This window comes from Acanthaster planci, linkage group LG12 (assembly GCF_054643075.1).
Source record: "Acanthaster planci isolate LZ-2023a linkage group LG12, COTS_SCS, whole genome shotgun sequence".
Lineage (NCBI taxonomy): Eukaryota > Metazoa > Echinodermata > Asteroidea > Valvatida > Acanthasteridae > Acanthaster > Acanthaster planci.
The window spans coordinates 9,376,523-9,402,928 of NC_141788.1; the positions used below are offsets into that span (position 1 = coordinate 9,376,523).

Consider the following 26,406-nt stretch of genomic DNA (forward strand, 5'->3'; position numbering starts at 1 on the left):
GATTAAAAATGGCAGCGCCCATCTGATTTTTCGCGTAGCGGCTGACTAGTGAAAATATTTTGACAAAAACCAAGTACTAGTAGGTATTTATTTGCTTCTGAGTTATCATTTTGAACAGAATATGTAAACTTCATTTTGTTTTTATAGAAAAGTCAATGATCATGTGGTCCTGTAAAACCATGGAGGAACCCCAGCCGCGCCACAAGCCGCACTTGGCTGCTTGGGCGGTGTTGCTCTAGCTCACGTACAACGCGCAGCGCTCACGCATACATCGTATACGCGTAGGGCTTACATGGGTTTTGCAAATGACCTGAGGGCGCCTTGTCATCGGAAAAGAGGATTTTTAGTTCACTGACATCACATGACACCCGCCTAGTGCATAAACACTGTGATGAGACCTTTGTTTGAGTAAATTTCCTTCCATAGTTGAAAATGGAAAGTTTTGCCACCTAGGCCTGAACTTAAAGAGGTTTTTATAAAAAAATGGTTCCGGGACTATTTTAGTTGTGGACTTTTTTGACAACTTTTTAGTCTCATGACTGAAGATTGAGTTACATTTTAATTTTTACTAGACTTTTTCACATTTTACAAAAGATGATTATTCAGAGCCAGCAGTAGCCGAAACTGTTTTGCAGAGATGGCCACAGCATTCAGCAGTGATGGCTCAGAAATCATCCAGAGGTCGATTGAGGTCAGTGCCATACAGGCATCACTTGAAGCTGACCTTCCCTCTGCATATGAAGTACCTCGATGTGTGGATTTTATCAGGAAGAATGGCTATTCCAAGGTACATCCTCGTGGACAATTTCATTCATTTTTTTCACTATTAAAGTGCTCAACCATCTACATCTACATCATGTATATGATTACCATAGAATAAAAAAAATCAGAGTTCATTTAATTTCCAGCTTCTTCAAAGGATTCAGTGTTCATGCAGTAACGCTAAACAGCATACGGTGTATTTATTGAGTGTGCTTGAATTTCAGACTGAATGTCTGTGTGCTGGTCAATGTTCATGCGCATGCATCATGCATTACCCTGTAGGTTGCATTGCAGTTTCCTGATGAACTCCTTCCAGATTCGTCTTCCATCGTCAAGCTTCTTCAGCAGGAGACAAGTGCTACCGTCTTCATTCTTGCAGATACTTCGTATGGAAGGTACACACTCTGTGTATATTCCTGCTGCAGTTTGTATTGTGCCAGTGTAGCATTACTCGCACTCTTATGTATGTACTCTTTTGGTACTCGTACTCATACTCACGAAGATTTATTCAGACTCATACTCATGGGAGTGAACTCAACTACAACACTGCATTGTGCACAGCACTGCTTACCTTTGAGGTGTTTACCAGTTGACATTCTAACCCCGTCTCCCCATAAAGTTGTTGTTATTTAGCTCAGTTGCAGAATGCCCCGCCAACCCCCATGATCAACCTCATAGCCAGGTACAGGTCAAAAAGTCACACGCTTCTCAAGGGATTTTCACCTTGTAACCAGTCACAAGTATGGAATCGCGTCTGTGACATATTAGTGGCAATAGCCATGCTAGATAATACAACAAACGCCAATTATCACATGGAGAAGCCTATTAGATGTAAAAAGATCCACCTAGCACAGATGTGTCTCAACTAGCCTAAAACAAACAAATCAGTGTAAGGGTGGTGCTGTCCGGTGATGTTACGGGCCCTACTGCCTCGTAATTGGCAGTTCTCATGTTGCTGCCGTTTCTTTCCCAAAACTGCAGAGCTAATCAAAATAATGCACGTCGCACCCTTCGTTATGTTGTCTGGGTTGAGGTAGTGTACTATAAGACTGAACTCACTGAAATCCAATTTTCTACAGCTGCTGTGTGGACGAGATCGCTGCTCAGCATGCCAACGCAGACAGCATCATCCATTTCGGCAGGGCTTGTCTCAGCCCGACGTCACGCCTCCCCGTCCTCTACGTCTTTGGCCGGAGACCCATCGATGAAGACCACTGCTGCGAAATCTTCCAGGAATTCTTTGGGGACAGCTCCAAGCCAGTTGTAGTCATGTATGATGTTGTATACGCACACTGCGTAGGTACGTTCATCTACAAAGTGGTCAAGGAATAATAAACTTTTAAAAGCACCCTAGTTCCTTTTTTATTTGATAGAAACAAATGTCCCCTGCAGTGCACAAAACTGTTACCTTGGAAAACATAAGGCCACATACCTGGAAGTTTGTATGGGTTGAATTCAGTGACAAACGGAAGGTTGTGGTGACACAAGTTGTGAGAATTAAGGGCAAAGTCTTCAGAGCTTGGAGTTGGTAGTTATGTTTCAAAGGATAAAGAGCTTTAAGTAGTCAGTTTGCTGTTTTGAGTCAGTTTGTCATGTGTGCACCTTTGCTGTGGAATATGCAAACATTTTACGAAACAAAGGCGAGAGTGAAAATAGAAAAAACACCGATTTGAGGTAATTTGTTTCCAAAAGCCTCTGCGATTATGCACTCCAAGTAATTTATTCCAAAAGCCAGTTGAAGCAAACGTTTATGCTTCAGTGACCACCAATTATTGATGTATTATCATCGTTTATTCCACCGTCCCAGATTCTCTTGCGAGGAGACTGATGGAAGTCCTGCCAGTCGTTGTCGTATCAAGGATTGTGGATCCGGCAATCGATCTTGGCAGAAATACATTAAATCTAAACAACAGTAGGACTAGCAGTGGAGGCGATGACGATGATGGAACAGATGTTGATTTAGCCCTTCTGTCCATGTCGAACACATTCTGCCAGTTTGGCCGGCGATTCACAATTGGCTGTGAACACGCGCTCGAGGACTACGCAGTGTTTTACGTCGGCGCTCAAACCACGACGCTTACCAACCTCATGATGACCTACAACAGGTGTCCGTTCTTCACCTACGATCCCGAGCAACGGCGGAGCCATCGCGAGACACTGAACGTCAACCGGGCGCTCATGAAACGCTACTATCTGATCGAGAGGGCACGGGATGCGAATGTAGTGGGCATCGTCGCGGGGACACTCGGTGTGAGGGACTACCTGACCGTCATAAACCAACTCAAAACCCTCCTAAAGAAGGCAGGCAAGAAGACCTACACATTTGTGGTGGGGAAACTCAATGTGGCCAAGCTTGCCAACTTCATGGAGGTGGACATCTACGTGCTCGTCTCCTGCCCAGAGAACAGTCTCATCGATTCGTCCGAGTTCTACAAGCCTGTTGTCACACCATTTGAGATGGAAATTGCTTGCAACAGAGCCCGAGAATGGACCGGAGAATATGTAACAGACTTCAGACAGATTCTACCAGGTAATTTTTGGGGGCACTCTAGTTTTATTTGCAACGAAAAGGCGACTTTTGTTGAATCTGAACAAGCATACCTTCCACTTGAGTGTTGAGGAGAGCAGTGCTGGTTGGCAAAGTTTTCAAGAGGTTTCAGAAATATTTCTACAAGATCACACTTTATGTCTCTGAGCAAGACAACTTGCTACAATTGCTGTTCCCCAGTGTTAGTGTGAGCATGAAGTGTCTTGAATTCCACATGAAATTTCATTGCAAACCCTGTGGAATTTTCGCCATCCCCAGTGACAAAGCGACATCCAACCCTATGCAAAGTAATCATGGCCAGACTCCACCTTCCTCAATTCCTTCAAAACCTTCACAAAAATTCCGGTGAGATTGGAAGGGTCTTTGGGCCTGAGAGTTAAACCCCAACTTGGCCAGTAAAACAAGATTTACAGGGGAGCTCATCTTTGCCTCGTGGGCAATTTTTTAGATCTTTATTGGCTACCGAGTGAGCTAATTGACCCGATTTTGCTTTGCAAACTTTTCTTCCCTCGAGGTCTCAGTGCATTTCCACCCCCACTCTTTTTTTTCCCCAACACAGGAGCAGCCAAGCAAGTAGAGCTCCCCTCCAGTGACTCAGAAGAGCAAGAAGTGCCCACCGACATCTCCTTGGTAACGGGCAAACTGAGGTCCCTTGGGAGAACGGAGGAAGCGTCTGATGTGACTGCGTCCGACGCCTTAGTCAGACGGGACAAAATGATGACGGTGGGCACAGTGCATGCCAATGCCAGTATGTACGGTTCTTTTGCTCAAAAAGGGTCCAGTGTTTATTCCCAATCTCTGGTTGGAAACTTGGGCCAGAAGTTGAGTTTGGAGAGAGACATTGGGCCAGTTCGTTCAAGGACCACTAGTTAACTAGTGGTTGGTTTGTGATGTGCCTGTGCAGTGAAGTTGAGGTGCAAATGACCCTAGTCAACCGTGGCCAGGTCATCAGGCCGAAGGGGAGAAAAGGTGGTGGCAGGAAAGGCAAAATAGCGCAAATAAAAGTGAAAGTTGTCGTTCACTAGCGACATACTGTTTTCCCTGGCATTTTTCTTATAACTGGTCCCCTCTGCACTGTGCTATTAAAAACGATTTATGGCAACCACTGATGCGACCAACCTCGATAGGTCGGTCGCGAATAAATGACTAGACTGGTCCAACCATTGTTGACTAGCGTGTGCTCGATCAGAGTAGTCGAACTATGGTTAACTATGGTCCTTTATAAATCTTGCCCACCCCTGTACATTGGAAATGTGTTAGGCTACTGATGGATCACCCTCTCTGTGGAAATGAGTCACAAGTCACCCGAGCCACTTCTGAGTAACAGGCCTTAAAAAGAATCTTGCATCATGGAAATCATTGGGAATCTTCAACTTTTTTTACCCACATAATGTCCAGTTTCATCAGGATGCCAGATATGAGTGAAACAAAGAGCCGAGCTTGCTCTAACAAACTGAAACAAAAATTACAAAAAAAATTGGCCTTACGACTCAATTTCACCGAGTGAGTCACAATTTTCCCGAGCTCAAAAATTTTCTCAGCAGAAATAGGATTTGCTTAGAAAAAATAGGTTACCAGCCAAAAATTTATGGTATGTGCATTTCATGTGACTGGTTCTCGGCTCCTTTTTGGTAAGTGCATCAATTTCCTAAGCAAGATTTTCTGCCGAGAGGCTTTACGGGTCATGGCTTGTTGCCCAAGTTGCTTTCGTTACTCCACTACAAAATTAAACCATTTTTAAGGCTCATATTCTTAAGGCTCAAATTCAGCTGAGGGTGCTCTCCATTTTCTTCTCTGCAGGCGAGTTCTTGGCGGGGAGAACCTGGCAAGGGTTGGAGCAGCAGCTGGGCCAGACGCCCGTCGCCAAGGCCGTGGAGGGCAGGTTGGGCATAGCAGCCAGCTACAGCGGGGAGTCTACAGGCTAAGGAAGATCACCAGTGCGTGGCAGGGTTCTGATTTCTCAGGATTTTTTTTTTTTTTTTGGCATTTCAGAAATTCCGGGTTTTGAGAATTCAGTCATGCGGGGCCTTGCTACTTCTGTGCACATTTGGAAAAGGTGACTATTGGAGCTCCGTAGCACCTCTGCTCAAGGGGCAAAATTCACTGAACTAAATCGAGAGCCAGTGGCAAATTCCAAGTTTGGCGAACATCATGTAGCTTTGTCACAAAGGTTGAGACCATGGATCAACTACTCCACACAGCGCGCTCTTCTGACAGTGACAACCAGACCGTTAAATTTGCAACCCCAAAATATGTCACCTTAAAATATAATATGCTCTACAGACTGCTAAGACTGATATCACACGCATTTGAGTGGCAAATAAACAACAAGTTCATAAATCAGTTCTCAGTGTGAGAAATTGAGTAGGATTTGAAATCATCTCCTTCAGATGACTGCAGCGGGAGTGTGTCTTAAATCATAAAATCAGTGCAAATTGTGTCAGGATTTCGAGTAATTTGCCGTTTGTTCAGTATTCACATTTGTGGGACACACATTAATATCTTCAGGATGAGAGGGCTAGACAGTGGATTTAGAGGGACCCATTCTGGTTGAGTCTTGGTCTGGTCTTTGGTTTACGATTTCTCAGTCATCTTCCATGTTCACTTTGAAAGACATTTTTATCCAAATCTGTGCAACAATAAAGTCTGAATGTAAGGGCTATTATTAAATACAAATTTCCGATATCACGATGTATATTGTTTAAATTGAGAATCGTTCATGAAATTTTGTTTTTGCACTGATTTGTACAGTGTAAAAGGACATCAAATTTGCCAAATCAAAGAGACAAAAATAAATTTGACAAAAGAAACACAGAAAACTATCTGGTGTCTACAAAAATTTCTCATTTTATTTGGCAGATTTGCATAAGCATCCATAAAGACAACAAAAACCAGGGTTTTGAAAACAATTTGGATACCGACTGTTACCACTGATTTTTTACAATGACATTTAAATCAGAGAATGTCAGTGTTTAAAGAATTCTTTTATCCATGGATGGGCCGAGTTTTGTTACACCACAGAACTAAAATTTCTCCTCAACAGTTGCAATAAAGTTTCCATTTTTAGGGGGGGTTGGGGTAAGGTTAAGGCAATACCTAACTTAGCGTGGTAGGACAGTTTTTTAAACGGAGGCACGCATCAATACCCTTCAAAAAATCTCTATGAAGGACGTGACGTCCGATACCAAAATCTGGGGTTTCTAGAACGTTCAAATGCCATTCCAACAACACAATAATCCAAAGACATTGGTCACTTAAAACAATTTTTGAAACTTACTCTGAAGTTAAATTACAATTCATCCGTAACCAGTAAGTGCCCGGTTGTGGTGTGTGGTGTCAAATATTTTGATGTGTTGGAAAAAAAAATCAAATCAAATCACAATGTGCTTGATTTTAATACAATCATGCAGCAAAAAGGACAAACTGCTTCAAGTGGCCACAAAAATGAATCAAAAAATGAATTTAAAAAACCCAAACAGGGTACAGGTAACAATTAGTCAATACCAGTCCATCCTTACATAGGGTGCGCAGAGCTGGTAATCAGTGGATCACATTTTAGGGCTGAATCCACAGAGATTTGTGTAGTTCAAACCCATTAAAAGACATGACTTCAAGTCAAAAACAGAACATCAAACCAATACAAAAAGCTGAAGTATTGAAGGACTGGTGTCAATATACAATGACCATTTTTGAAGCAGTTTCATGTTTGCTGTTTGTTTAAGCATTTTTATAATAAACCAATCTAAAAAGCCAAGCCTTGTGGTATTCTGAACAATCACATTCGCCAATGTGCGTGCACACTATGTCTCATTCCGCTGGCAAATGTTCATGGCCCATGTGCTTAGTGGGCGGGGCAGCAGTGGACTGGCCCAATTGGAATCTCAGCGCCCAATTTGAATCTTCCTATTCTGCACAGGCTGATCATCACAAACATAATCACAAAAACCTCAGGAAAAAAAGGTTTCACACAGAAAGACAAAAACCTCTTTCCTCTATATATCTATCAAAACAGAGCCCTGACCCGCAGAACCACAGAACCTCAAGTACATGAAAATACAAATCACATGTAGTGCTCTGACAACAAAAAAAATTCCCGCAATATTCAAATAACTGAATATTCAAGTATTTCCTGGTGTTATAGTCCATGCTGCAATTTAGCACTTGAGCCCGATAGTACCTAGGCTTGTCACAGGTGCTAAATATGGGTGGGGTGGCTTCTCTTCAAAGTTTGACACGCAGCTGGCATCAAAAGAAGACGCCCCACCCCAGTTAATTGTAAAGGTAAATCAGTTGAAATAATAAAGAAAAATGAAAAACACAAACAAATGCACTGATACACACCCAAAGTGTTTAACTATACGTACCAATCCAAAATTATGAAAACTGAACGAAGTTCTTTTTTTTAACAAAACAAAAACATGTCTCTCTGAAAATTAGCCAGAATTGATAGTAACATGCCATCTCTTTTTTTTTTGTCTCGAAAATATACATACATTCTACAAAAAGTACCTAAGTGCACATTCTTAGTAGCTTAATTTGTTAAAGTTCTTTACAAACATGTACACTGGTGTTTTTTTTGGTGCATTAATGTAGGAGACCAACTTTTGTGTACTGCAAACGCTTCTTATGAGGTGTATGAAATTTGGCAGCTGTGTCCGAAAAGGCATTTAATTGGTGTGCTAGCTGTATGCCCGCCTACAAGTATGGTTAGACTTGCTGCAATACGTGTACGTAAGGCAACAGTCAGGCAGACTTTCACGTTCAACTCAAGTGATCCATGATTAGCTTTCAGTTTGCTGGCATATAAGCCATTTTGTCCAGGAGTGCATACATGTTTAAGTGGTTAGCCACCTGTAAGGCAAACCCATATCCCTTCCCCTCCTGGTGAATTTTCTTTTGAATTGAACCCCGAATCGGCTGATGCTCATGCAAGATATTTCTATCAACCCGCCTAAACCCACAACCCTCTCCCAAATTTCTGCCTGTCCCACTTCACTATTCCCAGCCCCAGTTCTGCCCCTGCCCCACTAGAATAATACGTTCTCCATACCATCCCTATAGCCATCCTACAGCTTACCCCACCCACCCCACCAATCCCCAACCAACCCAACCCCTTTTAACCCACCAAACCCCTTCCAACCCAACTAAAACCCATCCAACCCAATCCTCTATTGTTTTCCCATGTGCCCCGGCCCCAACTTTATGGAGCTCTTCAAGTTACCACTGAGCAAACTTAAATGCTGGGAACCATTCACAAGCAGTGTTTGCTGCACGGCATCTTAGCTGGTAACCTGTTTCTGCTAAGCAGATTTTTTTGTGCCAAGCAATTTGCCCCCCTCTGCAGCTCCATGAAATGGGCCCCTGGCGCCAGACTACCCACCATCAAACACAAATAGGTGTCTGGTTCCCAAACTAAACTGTTAAAACACCCCCTCCCCATATTAAGGCCCAAAGGCTAACATCCCAATTTCCCCATCGTTTCAAATCAACCCTAACCTCCAAAGGCATATGGAAACAAAAATCCTATTGAAGTTTGGAGGACAAGGTTAATGAAAGTTTGGACCAATCAGAGGACATCGCTGTACACTCACAGGGGGCTTAGAAATGCCTTTAGTCACAATATTCAACTGCCTAGTAGCACATTGAAACAGTTCCTGGGTACAAGTGTGAGCTATCCTGTACTCTGATTGGTCAATAAAAGCAAAAGTAATTTCACAAGAGTGAATGGGGGAGGCTTTTGAAACTGAAGCACTGCGTCTTGAAGTCAGTCAATCAATTCTGCTTCAAGACACTAATGCAATTGTTATCCGACCCCCCCCCAACTTGCTCCCCACTGCCCCACCCACAAAAGCCTCCCTCCAAAAACTGCTCCTGCAGTTCTAAAAAAGGACCCTTCTGGTCAGGAATCAGTCTGCAATTGAACAGCAGCCTCAACATAAAGATTGTCTACGTTCTTGCATTTAAAAAGTTGTGTTCAATTGTTTTTTTTTTTAATATTTTCTGATGCCAATGACCACATCACAATTCCTGACCAGAGGAAATCCACGCATTAGAAAGCCTCCACTCCCCATTTCCACAAATCAAAGATGGAAGCTTGCCCCCGATTCAACAAATTCAATTAACCTCTGAGAAAATACTGTACAAACTTAGAAAAAATGCTCAGAATTATTCCATCTTCTGAGACCTATAGATACACGTATACGGAAATGGGAAGTAGAGTTTCACAAGATCAACAACATGTCCCTTGTTAATTACATGTTAACATTTTGCATAAGCCAAGCCCATAGCCAGATTTCTTTGACCTGTCTGCCTGCTGTCTCTAAGATAGTGTGTCATTTTCCAATGCCTTGTAAAATGGCTTAAATGTACAAATAAGGTACTACTTATGACAGCAACAAGAAAAGAGTAATTTCAGTCTGTTAAACTCTTCAGGTTCCTGCCAAGATTTCAACATTCTGACTAAGGGCCTGCTTCTGACAAAATCCACTAAAAAATACTAAAACTCAATTATATTCTTGAACACAACACAACACTTCTCATTCAATTGCACTTTATTTTTCTTAAAGGAGGGATAGTTTCCTGAAATTTTGAAAAATGAAGACAGAAGCTTCTCACGAATTCTTTCAACAGTACAACAGGGTCTCAGTGAGAATTCCTGAAAAGTTTCTTTTCTTCAACAACGTTATGCAAAATTCCACACAAAATTTCACCAAGGGGCATACACACAGTGACAATTCCATGAACAAATCCCGTGCGTCCTGTGCGCAGTTGGCAATATCTCCAATTCAAGTTCTGATGGGCATACAAAAATATTAAAATCTCGTAGATGGCAACAGATTTTGTGTGGCATTTTACATGACAAATAATTTACCCAGGTTAACAAAAACAAGATTTTAAAATGTGTAAATTTATCTATACAATGGAAAAATAATGTAAAAATAAGCATTACAAAATAAAAAAAAAATGAGCAAGGCCAATTAAGGGGTTCCCTCTATTTCATGGCACACTCAAATTTGGTTGGGAGAAAGCCAACTATGATTGCTTGTTCATGGTTGGTAAAACCCAAAACCTTTCACATTTCTCTCAAATAAAATGGATCCAAAATGAAACTCAGTTTTGCTTCTATTTATTCAATGACCATACTTTTCCTTTTCCATGGTGCTTTGGTAACATCTGAAACTTAATAATCTGAAGTGAATAAGGATGAATTGGACAAAAACACAAAACTGAATGAACAAGCTCAAAAACATTCGCTCTCACCACAAAGACGGGGGAAAAAACCATTTCGATGCATTTCAATAATCCAGTAGCTCATACTTTTCACAGAAATGAAATATGCCGCACATTTCTCAAAATACATTGACTAATGATGTTATTGAAATTAAAAACAAAGCAATGGATTTTTCTGACAAGGACCTAAAGTTGCACAGTTGCTCTTATTGCAAATGTATGAAAGTACGAAAAGATGATGTAACCATTAACATGTAACACTTGAAACGATGCACCTAGTACCAAGCATAGAAACTTACAACTCACAGGATTGCTCGCAGTTGTAGTGTCTATGCTTAAATACGTCAGTGCAGCTTCAAAAGCAAACTGTGATGCTGAGTGGAAAGCTTTCTTCAAATGGTATAAATAACAAGGAGCATTGACAACATAAACCGTTGTATAAATATGGACAATAAGGGTGAAAAACAAGTGTCCATAATTGGTGCAAAATAAGCCACCCTTTTTTCCTTTTATAAATTTACATCTTTACACTGATCAGATCTCTGGTCAAATATAAACAAAAGTTATACAGTATTTACAAAGAAAAAAAGTCTTCCCAACCGTGCAAAAAAAACCCCACTGTCCACAAAAGTCAATGTGATATGATCCACTTCGGGTGAATGAACTGCCGACGTCAAGCATTTCAAAGGTAAATAAAAACTGTACAGAAACAAATGATGATTACTGCCAGAGGGGAAGCCATGGCCATTTCAAGCCGACAGAAATGTGGTTGGGCACTGATCAAATTCACTGGTTCGTTGGGGAAGTCACAAACAATAATGTGTGCATGTGCCGGGGCGCACTTGGGTGCAAACGCCGATCTAACAGACAAAATATCCGAAATTCTGAAAGCGTAAGTCAAAAATCAAAGCAGAACATTTTCTTGAGGTAGTACAAGCTATGCCATAGTACAGATCATTTAACGTAGGAAATTCAAATTCTGGAACTGTTCGATTAACACTCTTCCAATTCAAGACAACCGTTACTGTTGGTAAAGTCAATACAGTGTTTCTATAGTTGTAAAAAAAATCATACAAAGTAAAGGCAAATCTTAAAATATTACACACGCATTCCAATAATATGACTCTTCAAAACTGTGTTAAAAAAAGCAAGTTCTCATCGATAAATAAAAATTTGTTTTGTTTTTTACACAACCACAAGTACAAATTTGGTGGAAGCTTTTTTAATTTACGCAAATATAACGACAAAGGGGTAACTAAAATACAAGAAAGTTTGACGTAAAACAGCAGGCCGTTTTTCTGTTCTCATGGAGAAAAATAAGTTCGCCTCCAGCAAAAGGCTTTCCGCTCCTCTCCTGCCGCTCCCACTAGGCCCCCTTCATTTTTTTTTCATTCTGGTCACGTCACTCCACAGACCTCTCGCTGTCTCGACTAGCTTCGCGCCACTCCAACAGCTAGGGGGCCCCCTCGCACAAAACTGGGCTTCCACAAAATGGACCTACGCTTGTTCCCTTTCTCCCTCCCTTGCAACGAAGGGCCAACGATTAAGTTCCCCAGTGCTGCCTGCTGGGCTAAAAACAGCACTGACCTGATGAAGACGGACAATTTACAAGTATCTTTCCGGGGGGGGGGGGATTCGCACTGGACAAAGAATGCAGCACTGCGGGTAAAGGAATCTGACAGACAGTAACCACTGAACGAGAGCCAACAAAATGACTCATAGGCAAATGCTGTGCTCTGTGAGGACAGACAGTACAAGTGAGGACCATAGCTTATTCGTTCCTGACCCAGAATCCTCGGATGCTGCTGACTTGATCTGCAAGAGTCAGGAGTAGAGGCTGTTTCACTACAAAAAGGATGAGGTGATTAGTGAGCCAAGTTTGTCGGACTGGATGGCAAACGAAGGATATTGTACATCTCTTAAATAATGTGGAAGGGGCGCGGATGGGACAAGTCAGGGCTCGGTAGAGCTGACAGTGATGCAGATGCCTCCTCCGTTGCTGGAGCTGTGGAGCGCCGCCCGGCGCTTGGCGAGGGCCGACTCCCCGGGGGGCGAGAGCCCGAAGGGCACAGGGCGCATATTCCAGTCATTGGTGGGCGTGGCCTCGGACTCCTCCTCCTCCTCCCGCTCCTCCTTCTGAGCCACCAGCCGGTTGCACAGCACCGCCTCGGCTGCAAACTGGCACAGGTCCTTGGCGCTGTTGTTGCGCTTGATGACCGAGGGGGTGTGGAGTGGGGTCATTGGGGCCCGTCCGACCCAGGGGTGGGCCAGCACCAGCTCGGCCGAGTAGCGCTTGCTGGCGTCCCGCACCAGCAGGTTGGAGATGAGGTCCTTGGCGTCCTCCGAGATGTTCTCCCACTCGGCGCCATCAAAGTCATAGATGCCTGCCTGGATGCTGTGCAGCAACATGTCCTGCCAGACAATGACAACAAATCCTCCAATATGAAAACTCAATGAATGCACAAAGGGCCCACTCATGCATATCTCTGTGGCACAAAAGGACCGACCTCCAAGATGGCTGCCACGCAAAACCTCCATTGCCAAAACACCGACTCACCTCGCACTCCTGGCAGGCTCCGCCGTTGTCCCAGCCACAGTCCTCAGTGCAGTTCCCGACAAAGGGCGGCCGGCCGCTCAGCATGATGTACAGGATCACGCCCAGACTCCACAAGTCGCACCGTTTGTCGTAGGCCGAGGCCTCGTCGTCGTCAATGAAGGCGTTGACGACTTCAGGGGCCATGTACTCAGCCGAACCGACCTTTGACGTGGAAAAACGAGGGAAGCAAAACTTTAAGTGAATGCCTCTCCTTTGTTCCTCAGTACCTCTCAAAAGAGTCTGTCAAACTGAAAATCCACCAACATGTGGCTGGATACCTCAGTTGGGAAAGCACCAATGTGGTGTTCTGGAAGTCGACGATTCCATTCCTGCTCAAGCCAATTTCTTCTTTTAAATGGGGTCCATTTTCAGTATGTAGCAGAAATCACTAAGCAAGATTTTGTGTTAAGCAAATATTCACCGAGAACCAGTTTAAAATGGTATACTATATATGCTGTTCTGGTCGGTAACCTAATTCTGGTAAACTAATTTTTATCCTTACCAGCTACATGAAATTGGCCCATGATATCGTTATTTGTTGCTATACTTTGATTGGCCTAGCTATCGACTTATTGGGTGTAGTGAACTAAATTGATCCAATGATCAGATCAAATTGGGGGAGGTGGGGGGGGGTCAGTTTCACCTACCGGGGTGAGCAGCTCTGGGGTGGTGAGCGGCGTGTTGTACCTGCTGTTCATATGGATGCCGCTGCCCAGGCCGAAATCACAGATCTGAATTGGGGAGATGGAGTGCTTGCTCTCGCACAGGATGTTCTCGGGCTTCAGGTCACGGTGAGCAATACCTGGATCATATCGGGGTATAGAAGGGCCACCGATTAAGGGATATATATCACATTGTACCTCGATCAAAGTGCCCAGAAGTGGCAGAATCATGCAGAACTGTGCAATCAAATGCAAAAAAAAACTTTCAATGCCTGTATACCTCAATGGGGGGATTAATATTTGCTTGTCGGTCCTAACCGATGTCAAAACATATCCCAATTGAATGGTACTATACATCCAATTCCCCTTAAGGAACATTTGTAAAAATGACTAGAGACAGTATCATACTGAAATTAACTTTTTTAAAGAATCAAACTAACATGTTGCACACAAAACTAAAACAAGCTCAGATTTTCCTATTGTATGCAAGTTTTTATGAAAGCGATGCTAAAAATAAAAGTTTATACACAGATTGACAAAAATTCCTTTTTTCTGCTATATACAGAGTGATATCTGCCCACTTAAAAATAGCCCATTAACTTCATTTTTAGTTACGACAGGACAATTAACAGTGACCCAGTCACCCATCAAGGCAAATACACCTGAATACTCCATAACACAGATAAACTTTATTGACGGTTTGGACTTTGGGTTCATCTGAATCAGGTGATGTTTTCGGACTTTGGGAAACGGAATTAGCCTAATCCTCTGAACCTGTGTATCTGTCAGATGCCAACATATCAAGTACATTGTGTAAACAAGATACTGTGGCTGTCGGCAGCAGTGTGTGTGTAAAACAACGTACACTCTTACATGTATGTCCTCTGAAGAATTTGTGGCAGATGTACACCAGAAAATAATAATAATCTTATATGGCGCCAAATCCTTTAAAACGATGTTCAAGGCGCTTTCCAGAAACTATATAATTGGCAAAATAATCCAATCAAAGTAAAATTTCTAAAAAAAAAAAATTTGTTACAAAGAATCACATCAAAACCAAAGCTAAAACCAAGGTAGTTAAAACTTTGGACATATCGTTCAAAGGCATATAAAAGGATTACCTCTAAGAACCAGCATTTAGAAACCATAAGGACTAAAATACATTAAACATACTCAGAAAATGTACCCAATTAACCATCAAACCAACCAGTCGGCTGACCGCCTTATCATTACCCTACCCTTTTACACAATATCATCAATTCCTGACTAGTGTTTCGTTTTGCCTGATCCAAATATCCCGGATCTACTTCCGCACCTAAATTGTATTTTTGTCATCAACGGGGCCCGATTCTGTTTTTTTTCTCACTACCTTTGTTGTGAAGGAAAGCGAGAGCACTGGCGATGTCTCGGACCACCATGCTGGCTTCTTGCTCGGTGAAGGTCCTGCGCTGCTCGATGTGATGTAACAGGGCTCCCCCCTCCATCTTGTCAAACACCAAATAGAACCTGCAAGGAAAAAAGGGAGGGGAGATTAGAGTATCGGGTATCGATGATTGGCACGGTGGGGAGTGTTCTTAGAAGAGTTAGCCAGAAGAACCGTCCCACTGGGGCGGGGCCAATTTCATAGAGCTCCTGAAGCACAGAATTTGCTGAAGCACGGATAAACCTTACTTAATACACAAAGGTTACCAGCTCAAACTTCATGTGATTGTCATGCTAACCAAAAGACAGGCAAATACCATTCCAAAACAATAGACTTCACAAGAAGTTTTGGCTGGTAACCCGATTTGTCAAGCAAGGTTTTTTCACGCTTGAACAAATTTTTCGCTTAAGCAGTGCTAGGAAATTGGCCCCAGGGCCATTACAAACATCAACAAAACATCCAGGGTAGTGGTTAGGAACCAAGGACAGAAATAAAATACCGCTCAGGGCTTCTAGTAACGAGAGCATCTCTATATGAGACCTGAGGTCTCTCCCAAATGGCACCGTTGAAGTGAAATTTGCAAGAGGTTGCTGGGCAGAAAGTGCCAAACAAAGTAGCCAAACCACCGAGAAATAACACCCCTAGGTGCAGAGCAGGTGCCAGATTCTACACCGCATGTTGCTCTTCGCCGACGTTCATCAACTAAGCACTGTATGCTCTCTATTGTCTGAGACCTGTGGAAGAAGTCGATAGCGTGCTCCGCTACCGTCTCGCTCTCTGTCAATTACCTCTCGTCATCCTCAAAGAACTCGATGAGCTGCAGGATGCTCTTGTGGCCGTGGCAATGGTAGAGGGTCTCAACCTCCCGGAACACCTTGGAGCGACTGTTCCCCGGTCTCTTCTGGATCATCTGTGGGTGAAGGAGACACAACAGAAACGGATTTGTGGGGATCTTCAACGACTTGGACAAGTTTGATCAAGGGCCCTAACAGTCCTGAATCCTCAAATTTTAATATGATTTTGCTCACGCCCTAGGGAGTGGGGGTTAACCCTTTGAACAATCTGTACGGTGGGATATTTGTAGAGTAAGTATGCCTTCAAACTATGGGATTCTTAGATACGCCACAAATCTTGAAAATTTACTCGGACATTTGGGAGAGCTATTATTTGAGATTTATTTCACATTTTTCCTCATGGTTGCCTTCATTATCTGTACATCTAATAAAAATAGTACTTTTTCATGTGAATTACGTGTACATCTGGCAAATTAACATCTTTTCTCTGGAACTAAAAACAATTTCACATGAACTGCAGGTACACCTCGACAATTTTATTCCTTGTTTGTTTTCAAAGACAGATATTCCGTTTCTTGATTCTACATTAAATATTTGATGATTTGATATGAAATCAAAACATGCTACAAGATATGAAGACAACCAGACACCCCTTTGTTGACACATCCCCGGTGCTGACCCTACCTCCGTGCCAAAGTTCCCTTTATGTAAATAAATAACATCAGAAGATAACGCAAAAGAGATCCACTATGATTCTTTGATCATGTAGCCTTGGGACCAGACCGTTAAAATCTTTCAAGAAGGAATTTTAGGTCTATTACTAAACTTCCATCTAAGTTCCTTTGCAATTTTTGGCTGGAAATCTTTCTGGACTCCTACAAAATCCTCCACTGTGCAGAAAACGCAATGACCTATGGGTAATTCCAGAAATCAGGGGTCTATTTTTGTGCGTCCCTGTCACACCCGACATATGATTTTGTAAGTTCAGAACACATTTGAGTGAGTGATTAATGCAAATTACCTGCCAAACAAATAGTAATTGTTTGAAATCAATTCCGGTGACATTTTCATATCAAATAACAAAGGTCAGATGTAACAGGGACACAAAAATTGTCACACTTTTGGACCCCTAATTTCTGGGATTACCCATATACACGTGCTTTGTAATGAACGCTTTCAAGGCACATCGGGCTTAACAGAGAACAACAGTTACTCAGGCTCCAACCTGCCCAAATCTTACATAAATATCACCCCCCAGATGCAGGAGGAGTTCAGAGTGTTCTGAGAGGGCTTAGAGGTTCATGAGACTGCTCACCTTGACGGCGTAGTGCCTCCCTGAAGTTATGTGGGTGCAGGTTATGACCGACGCATAGGCACCTGTCCCTAGTACTTCGTCTGTCACGAGGTAGACATCTGGAGAAAAGAAATGTAAACACCTCTATGTAAGGTGAGGGGATAACTTCCATAAAGACACAGTAAAATGGCTATAAAGAGAAAAACCAGGAATAAGAAACAGGGCAAAATGCCCTGTAACAAAACAAGGTGTAACACCGGTCGGTAAGCTGTGTACTGTTACTTTGAACCGTATTAATTTGGAGATTGGGTCTGTTGGGGCCAGTATGTACACAGGACCAAGGCAGATACATGTAATATGCAAATAAGGCAGGTGCATGCGCATTACTAACCATTGGTTGGCAAAGTGGCTTCAATCTACGACATAACAATACCAATCTCCATGTGTGCGTAACTATGAGCACGTACATGCTATTTCTGTGCTAGTGTAGTTTGACATGAGTGCCAAACTTCAAGGCAAGGAATTGTTACTTTCCAATCTCAGGACACTGAAAAAAATTCACTTTGTTTCGAGAAAATTGTGCTGAAGTATCGGACAGAGGCTGTAATACAGTTTTGATTTACTTTCAATAGGCCAGGTTATGGTTAGAGCAGCTTGCCTACACTGCCGATTAAGTTGACGGCCGCTCTTGCCAACCAGTCACGAGAAGTGCGCATGCACCTGTCTGATCTGCATATTTCATGGGAAAGGTCCCTTTCTTCGGCAAATGGCATGCGTGTATTTGGGTGATAATTCTGTTTGTTGATTTAAAAAACCATGCAAGAGTTTTCCCTGAATTTTTTTTCTCCAGAATGGCTGAACAGAGAAAAAAAATAAACATGCCTCTTGGAGCCACACTAACGCCCTTTCATGCTTTTCCGGAATAACGGCCTCGAAGAAAAATATCAGCAAAGGCCGTTAAAACTGGAAATCTCCACCAGAGCGAACATGTACTCCAAACCGCAAACACATTAAGATATTGAATTCTGCTGGCTAAATGCCACGTTTTCCCTCTTAAAATCAAGCAAACAGCCACCTCCTCCGTTGGCTCTCTCACTGGGGGGCGCAGAGCCACAGCTGAGCCAATTAGCCGCACAAATCCCTCGACCATTTATGAACGGGCAAAAAGGGCTATTAAGGACGACTCCGGCGACAAACGGGTCGGATTACCATCCATCCGAGAATGTCAGAGGTGCCGGTCAATTATGCCGTCCCTACTCCTCAGTCCGGCCTGTTTGCACCTGCGTATTCAATTTCTGCCGTTTTGTTGTGCATCAGATTTCTTTCGTGACGTTTGATAGAGATAAAGGACGCATCAATCTTTTTTTGGAAAAATGCATCAACAAATTTCAATACGCCTGCCCTTGTTAATTCTTTTGCCAGTTGTTGGGGGAAAAAAAAAGTTCATGATTTTTGCAGCAGTCAGTGTTTTAGAGAAATCGAAATTGGTTAACGATGGTTTACTCCATCAACTGAAAATTGTTGATTTAGAAAACACACAAACATGTGTTTCAACGACCAAGCAGTTGCTTTACGAAACTGATATTTGCACAACAAACTACCAACACCAACTCGGGAAAAAGACATTTTTAACTAACACCGTTCCCGTGCAAAATCAGACACTCTCTTTAAATCAAATGCTCTCTTTAAATCATGAAAAGTTAAACACCAAAATACTCACAATCAGGCCTCATGTAATGAAATGTCTATGTAAAATACCGTTTAGCAATGCTTTATGTCCTAATTAAATATTACAACAGCAGTGCTGAGCAAACTTCTGGTTTTAGCAGCACTCAATTCAACTGGCCCTTGGTTCCCAGATACGGAGCAACTGTGCCCAGAAACCTATTAAGTACAGAGAATATCTGCTTAGTGATTACAGGTTTCCAGCTGAATATTCCGTCAAGCGTTCGACTGGTTTCCAGCTAAATTTGGCACAGCATGCAATTCTGTCTAGCACATATTCTCGCCGAGCAATTCAACCAGATGAAATTGGGCACGGAAATGCAGGTTATCAAGATGCAAGTTACGCCTTGCCTAAATGCGATGCCGGGGGGGGAGGGGAGGTCAGGTACTGGTCACTTACCTTCAAATTTGCTGGGTCCCACAGCGGACCGCCTCTTCTTCTTCCTCCTCCGTCTGTTGTTCTGGTTGTCGTCCAAGCCCAGCCCCGCCTGGTTCATGTCTCCGCTGGACGACAGTGACAACTGGCTCAGCTGGCTCTCCGCGGAATCTATCAAGGAGGTGACCACCAAGGCCGGCGGTTTACAAGGGCGGAAAACGGGATTCATGCTCACCAAAGCGTCAGACGCCGGTGGGTACACACTGGGACTAAGAAATCGGGCAACTTGGCTTTCTGGTACACGGGGTTTCGGTCAAACGGTGAGGGAACCGAGTGCAGTGGGTATCTATCGTTTTTCACCTGGGAAACATTTCCTCATCCACACAATCCTTTCCCCGACCACCGCATCCCGATACGATTTGACTCCCGACTGCTGGAGTTGATGCTGCAACTTTTGCTGTGGTTACACATCCATATATACAAACCCACTCCCACCATAAAAGGACCAAAAATAGGACAATCACAATAGCCAATCAGGTTTGACCATCTGACAACTGACACAATATTCTCTTTTGGGCCCCCTCCATACCCGAGGGATAGAGAGATATTTTCTGAAATCAATTGAAGTTTGTTATTTCTTTGACTGCAGTTAGTCTTTTAGCGCCAACGCCTCACTGTTACTTTTGTCCCCCTAATTCAAAAGCCTTCTCGCTTTCTGGCCTTTGACGACCAACCTTTTCAGTTGGTGGCAAAGAGTGTCTCCGTATCAAGTTTCTTCAACCCAACAAAAAGCAAGTCTCGGTAGCCCTCTCACTGGAGGAGGAACATTTGCCTCGGGCAGAAATATTTTTTTTAAAAAATGAGACTTCAAAGCAAGTCGTTTGGCAGTCGTGTCTGTTCCCTGGCACCACCGATATGAACGAGCGCCCCGACATGTGGTCACTGATAGACAACGCACACGCATCTTTGGTCCGAGATCGCATTGAGCGTTCCCGAATGTTACTGCACGCTAGACTGGCAGTGGCGCGGGTGGACTAAAACCGGCCAACTGGTTTCAAGTCTACCAAAAACAAAACAAAAAAAAACCATGCCACTGATTGCTGACAATGTAGAGAGCAGGAACCAGAAAGAACAGGTGTTTATGCTCGCTGCCCTCAAGAGCTTGGCAAGTCAATTGATCTACTTTCGATGACTGAATAGTTCTGGAACTTTCCAACAAAACAGCAAATAGACCCAGTTGATAAAAAAAAAGCTAATTCCATTGTTCCTTCGGCAAGGGACCATTACTCATCACGCCACCTGTTTCATAAAGTGATAATTCCCACACCAAACATGCCAGATAGAATTCTCTCTCTCGCTTTTGGGGGGGGTGTCCCAAGAGTACTTTGGACTGTGCTTACCAATGACGCTGCTCTCTATCAGGTTGTTGTTGATGAGGTTGGCGTCGTGGTGGTACAAAGTTGATGTCTGCTTGATGTCCATGGGCAGGGAGGCTACTCGCCCTGACATGGCCTGGTAGTTGTCATCCATTGGAGTGTTGCACGTATTGAGCTGGGGGGGAGGGAGCAAAAAAGAGACATATTTTCAATAGCAGTTATGCATGACCGCACGAGGGTGCTCCAAATCCCTTTTTTTTTTTCACTTGACTGCAAACAGAATCAAAAAGCGCAGTTCAGTTTAAGAAACTTTTCCAGTTTATGAGGCAGTGGAGGGCTCGAGGGAAGAGGAGAAATGCAGAAAATATCCAGCACAGGAGTTATTACAATAAATTCTAGGGGTAAACTTCTTCGGGCTTCCAGCAAGTAACAAAGCACGAGTCCCCTCCCAAATGGCCACGATTGCCAATTGTCAATTATTATTTTTTGGCATGGAGTGGTACAGGACACCAAGACTTCAATGATTAGGACAGCTGTGGGGAAAAAAATCCTGGAATTTGGGAAAATCCCCAGAAATCATGTTTCTGGTACGATCAGATTTCCACGACTACCACCCTCGATTTCCTCTGCCATTGAAGCAACGTGCTCACGCATGCGGTTTTTATTTGGAATTCACCACTCAACCAGATCACTTTACTCACTGAAAATGGATTCTGTAACAGTGGGTTCATCTCCTGGTTTCCGTGTGTAAGAGTCTCCGCTGGTGCTGGCATAGCCTGTATCGAAATAAACACAAACGGATAAGCACCAAATTAAGCTAGTGCTCTGGTAACGCAACTGAGGAAACTCGCAGTCACGCATGAAGGTACTTTCTCCAGGAAGTAAAACGATCAATTACGGTGTGAGATTAATAACATCTGGTAGTCAAACAAATCAGTATCTATGGTTCGGCAAAAGTTGCGAAAAAACCACCAAAACTTAAAACCGTTGGCTGGAATTTTCCACAGGTTGTCTCACTTTCTGAAACATGACTTGGAAATAAAAAATACAAGAGCAAGTAACTGCGACAAAGGAAAAGAAAAACAAGGACGTGATTAGGTCTGACCAGCAGAGCTGTAGAAAACGTAACATTTGCAACCAACTCCAAATAGGCCGTCAACAGCACCAAGTTCCCATTATCACCTCGGGTGACAACTTCACCACAGTCAATCCACTCGGCCTCTGACAGACAGACAACACAGGCTGACGTAATGCGCCCAAATATTCTTGCAGGAGCGGGTATTTATAGCCAGCGTCCTTTCGTGTTCGCCCCTACTGCCACACAATGGTCGTCCAGTTGGTCCCTGCTTTGCATTTATTGATCAACCTGGGCCCCAAGGTCTCTGGAGCATCTCCTGTGATTGTCTCTTGGTCTGTCTAATTGTGTCTGGGATCCTCTCTGCTGGAGAGGACAAACTGACCACAATGCATGACACGCACACAAGTCAAACAATTACTTGGGCCCCTGCAGCAGGAGAGGTCACCCCTTGGAACTTCCCAAGGAGGGAGGGAAGACACAATGGCAATTGTTCTTTTCAGGGGCAGGATTGTTTCTTTTTGTGGACAGGATTAAGCTAATCTAGAGTGAATACTGTTCTATTCCTCCGGAGTTGAGATCAAGCATATTGTCATAAATTAAAAAGTGCATGCTAACCAGCAATTATATGGGCAAACCCTAAATACATCACGGTGGATGGGGGGGGGATAACACTCTCCCCTTCTGTGGCACTTCAACAAGAAGAAGGGATAGCTAAAAAAAAACATTCAAGATTCATCTTTTTTTCATGCTATTCTGTATTATTTCAGTGCTCCTCACTGAAGGCACATGTAAATGATAACCAACGCACAGGGATCAAGACCTTGCCAATTTCTGTAATACACTTTGATCTTCATCTCTTAAATCATTTCTACAGCTTTTACAATTTGCAATTTTTTTACAAAATGGTAGTCACCACCATGGAAATTGAATAGCCCGAGTCAGTGACTTCCTAGTCAGGTAGACTGACAATAGTACCTACATGACAAGTCATCACCGAATTCAGTCAAGACATACTTGACCTTTACACAATGCACCTCTGCTTACTGAAGGTAAGATCATCTTGACTAATACTCATATCAATATTTGTCGAACCCGTCCAATCATGTCTTCATCACTTGGTACGCATTTCAGTGTCTTTGAGTAGGTCAAAAGAAAGCTTGAGAGGCAACATTAACAATGCGAAGGGCTCAGGGTCACACAATGGGATGTTTTGGTGCGTGTGTGTGTGTGTGTGAAGGGAGAACATCGTCGAATCATGTCTTTAAGTCCGGAGTCTTTCCATTCAGCTGGAACACACCATGTACAAAATGTTATTATGAACACTATGTAGATGATTCATGGGCCAGAGAGCAGAGAAACAAATGTAGTCAAAGTCGGAGACTAGGCAGCACCAACTACAGAGTAAGGCTGCATCCGAATCTCTTGTCTAGAGCTAGGTCTCGATCTTAGCTCCATTGGAAATGCGTGGAGACGAGCAGACCTAGCCGTAGCTCTAGAAGCCCGTTTCGGACACGGCCTAAGTTAAACATGCAGAAGGCGCATGTATGTGCTTCCAACCGTGGGGGACTCTCCAAGGGGGCATCAGCTCTTTCCAAGGGGGCATCAGCTCTTTCCAAGGGGGCATCAGCTCTTTCCAAGGGGGCATCAGCTCTTTCCAAGGGGGCATCAGCTCTTTCCAAGGGGGCATCAGCTCTTTCCAAGGGGGCATAAGCTCTTTCCAAGGGGGCATCAGCTCTTTCCAAGGGGGCATCAGCTCTTTCCAAGGGGGGGCGGGACAAAGCGCAGATCAGCAGCAAGGGGGTCAATATCAAGGCATTTAAACACAAATTGGCAATACTTAACCCTATACTTTCTATTGTTTGTCTTTCCTTTCTCCGTCTCTTTCTGCTTCTTCCCCTTTTTCTTTTCAAGCATTTTTTACCAAGGGGAGACAAGCCCCTCCAATCCCTCCCCTCCCAATGCCCACACTTCCAAATTTGGACATGGCAAAAATGAAACAATGAAGTGCATGTAGTCATCTGATGGCCGATGCTTACGTGCCACCACACTGACCTCATGAATAAAAGATGAAGGTCACACAGCTTCACTGCTAGTGAGAATGTTTGAAATCTGCTCCACATGTTCATGTAACTAGATTGCTTCCACTCGAATCAATCTCATTTCTCCTTGGGGAAACGCACAGCAATCGGGTAAAATTTGCAAACAGCGTGGAAGTAATTAATGAAATCATTCCATGGTCAAACTTGCAGTCCGATTAAGGCCAAGGACTAATGTCCAGAATGGCACTGAATTCAGGTTACGCTCCGGCCGACAGCAGCTTGGACAGGAAACAAGTTTGCTGGCAATGTGGACGTGGCAGCTTGGGGGGCAATCGAGGGGCAATGCTGAACGTGCCGCCACAAGGCTGCAATATGCATGATATTGAACGGAATGTACACGTACATGTATACAAGCCTAATGCTTTTGTACATGTACATGTACGTTCACCAATCACCATGAGTACATGAACATTGCACAATGATCAGTTACATGTACATGTACTTACGTATACCCTATGAACATGTTATTTTCAGGGATATCTTGAAAAGTCAGTTTATCAGCCTGATCAAGCAACTGCCAAAACTTTCCTCAAGCTAGCCACGGCCTCTGGAAGTTACCTAGAATCTTCCACAAGTTTGGCTTCTGCACACTTGCTGGTACACACAACCTTCTTGAGTAAAATATTTTATTTTTTGCAGTCCAAAAACCTGTTCATGCACATGTGGCAATTCATTACCTTCCAATTCTACTGAAATCCTTTGACAATCACGCAAGAACATTCTGGACTGGTCTGCTTCCCTCGGTGTTCAAGGAGGAACTGAGCCAGCGATGCATAAAAATAGATTGCAACACCCTGCATCAACTGCGCTGACGTATCGCCACAAACATGCCACCACAAGGGGAAATAATGCAAGTGATGTGGCTTAATAGACTTGGCCCATTCCCTCAGTGAGCTTTATCAAGAAAACAAAAACGACTAACTCCGGGATTTCCCAGACTTGATACCAACACAAAAAAACGTAATACTAAATATGCATGTAACATATTTTAGGAAACATGATTTCATGCACTAACTTTGATTTCATTAGGACATGATTCACGTACCCAACAAACTGCCAAGACTGAACCAAAATGGCTCGTGCAAGTCTAACAACGCACAAGGCGATGAGTCATCCCTCTGCTCTGCACAGTGTCCTGTTAATCAAACCCCCCCAATTTTGTAAATGGCTTCAACCACTTACCATGGATCCTGGGAACATCGACTATTTTTTGAGGGGTGGGTAATAACAGACTGCTATGAGAGAATGCCCGGGCTAGTTACAAGCTATGGACTACTCCTGTTTTTTATTGATTTATTGCCACCAAAATCTCGTATCTCATCAGAATTGAATGGTAAAGATATTCTGCCCACTCTTCAGCAATCATATGCAGGGATAACATGCAACCTTTCCCCCACCTACTGTTAATGTGTCCGGGCAGTCTTGCCATCCGGCATGATGAAACTGATGATTTCCCTCTGCTTTCAGAGAAGAAATGCCCGGGCCTACGTGTTTATGCACACTGTAGTCTGTACACTCAGGAAGGTTCTGGAATGGTGTGGGCAGGGTGGAACGAACTGGTGAAAGGATACGTTCAAGGATGCAGGGAAATGTAAATTGGGTCTAGAAGTGCAACCAAGAATCCCCAGAGCTCAGCTACATGTACATGTGGGTATGCTAATTGTGTTGGCACACACAGAGCCAGGAAACATTACCTGTACATATATGATACATGAGTGATTTCCTACATGTATACAGGAACAATGTACATGTACAATGACCGGCCAAAGACAGCTTAGTGCTACAAACCCAACACGTACTACCCCCTGCAGGCTTTGTTCTATACCCTTCTAGAACACCTGAAAAAGCAGGTGATTTGGGGAGCCCAAAATTTGAGTACTTCTCCATCATGGTTTTTTTTTTCAGGGCCTTTGTGGGGGGTGTTAGGCCAAATTTGGGGGTCTTTGGAATGGAGGGCAAAAGGAAACAGTCCAGGAAAGCCATGTTTTCTTTTTGGTCACTAAAATTTGTAAAAAGCAAAAAATTCAGTTACATGTACATTTGCAACCCCTCCCCATTTTAAACTGGTCGAACTTCAAGGGACCCAGATCCTTTTAGGAGGCACTGTCCCCTCCCGGTCCCCACAACATCTTGCGAAAGCCTTCATAACCTCCGGCTGGATTTTGAACGCTCTGTAGATGAAGTTTCCTCTTCAGAAACTTGGGATTACATTACAGATTTTTTTTTTTAATTGAACAAAAGTGAAATACAAAACTGTTGAGACACAGAAGTGAAACAAATCAAGAACTACGTAAACACACAAAAAAGAGTAGAGGACTTTCATTTCCTAAACGTCGGACAACTTTCATAATGATATTCACAACCATCTGGAAACTAACGACAAAATCTACACTGGGGCAACAAAAGAGTTCCCTTTCAAAATATGACACCGGACGTACTCCAC

The 26,406-nt window shown here is 43.3% G+C and overlaps 2 protein-coding genes across 11 annotated transcripts in view; one reads left to right on the forward strand and one right to left on the reverse strand.

Annotated features, from left to right (window-relative positions):
* Positions 1 to 6,788, forward strand: dph2 (diphthamide biosynthesis 2). 5 transcript variants are annotated; one of them, XM_022245953.2, is made up of 7 exons: positions 1 to 79; positions 595 to 787; positions 1,045 to 1,157; positions 1,842 to 2,062; positions 2,570 to 3,292; positions 3,870 to 4,058; positions 5,111 to 6,788. In XM_022245953.2, exons 2-7 carry the CDS (start codon positions 638 to 640, stop codon positions 5,233 to 5,235), a joined length of 1,521 nt encoding a protein of 506 aa, XP_022101645.2. In that variant the 5' UTR covers positions 1 to 79; positions 595 to 637; the 3' UTR covers positions 5,236 to 6,788. The 5 variants fall into 5 exon arrangements, with proteins under 5 accessions (XP_022101645.2, XP_022101646.2, XP_022101648.2 ...); XM_022245954.2 differs by having other exon boundaries at positions 2 to 83; XM_022245956.2 differs by having other exon boundaries at positions 3 to 79; positions 573 to 787.
* The window catches only part of mknk2 (MAPK interacting serine/threonine kinase 2), a 26,937-nt gene continuing 6,855 nt past the window's right edge, over positions 6,325 to 26,406 (reverse strand). For 5 of the 6 annotated variants that reach the window (XM_022245950.2, XM_022245947.2, XM_022245951.2 and 2 more), the window contains exons 2-10: positions 21,488 to 21,562; positions 20,811 to 20,961; positions 19,435 to 19,581; positions 17,331 to 17,428; positions 16,010 to 16,131; positions 15,168 to 15,304; positions 13,784 to 13,938; positions 13,098 to 13,298; positions 6,325 to 12,952 (exon numbers count right to left, since the gene is read on the reverse strand). In XM_022245950.2, the coding sequence (XP_022101642.1) occupies positions 12,494 to 12,952; positions 13,098 to 13,298; positions 13,784 to 13,938; positions 15,168 to 15,304; positions 16,010 to 16,131; positions 17,331 to 17,428; positions 19,435 to 19,581; positions 20,811 to 20,961; positions 21,488 to 21,559 (1,542 nt within the window). In that variant the 5' untranslated portion in view covers positions 21,560 to 21,562 and the 3' untranslated portion in view covers positions 6,325 to 12,493. Of the gene's footprint in view, positions 12,953 to 13,097; positions 13,299 to 13,783; positions 13,939 to 15,167; positions 15,305 to 16,009; positions 16,132 to 17,330; positions 17,429 to 19,434; positions 19,582 to 20,810; positions 20,962 to 21,487; positions 21,563 to 24,640; positions 24,792 to 26,406 lie in introns of those variants that run through there. The other variant, XM_022245946.2, reaches the window with a different exon arrangement.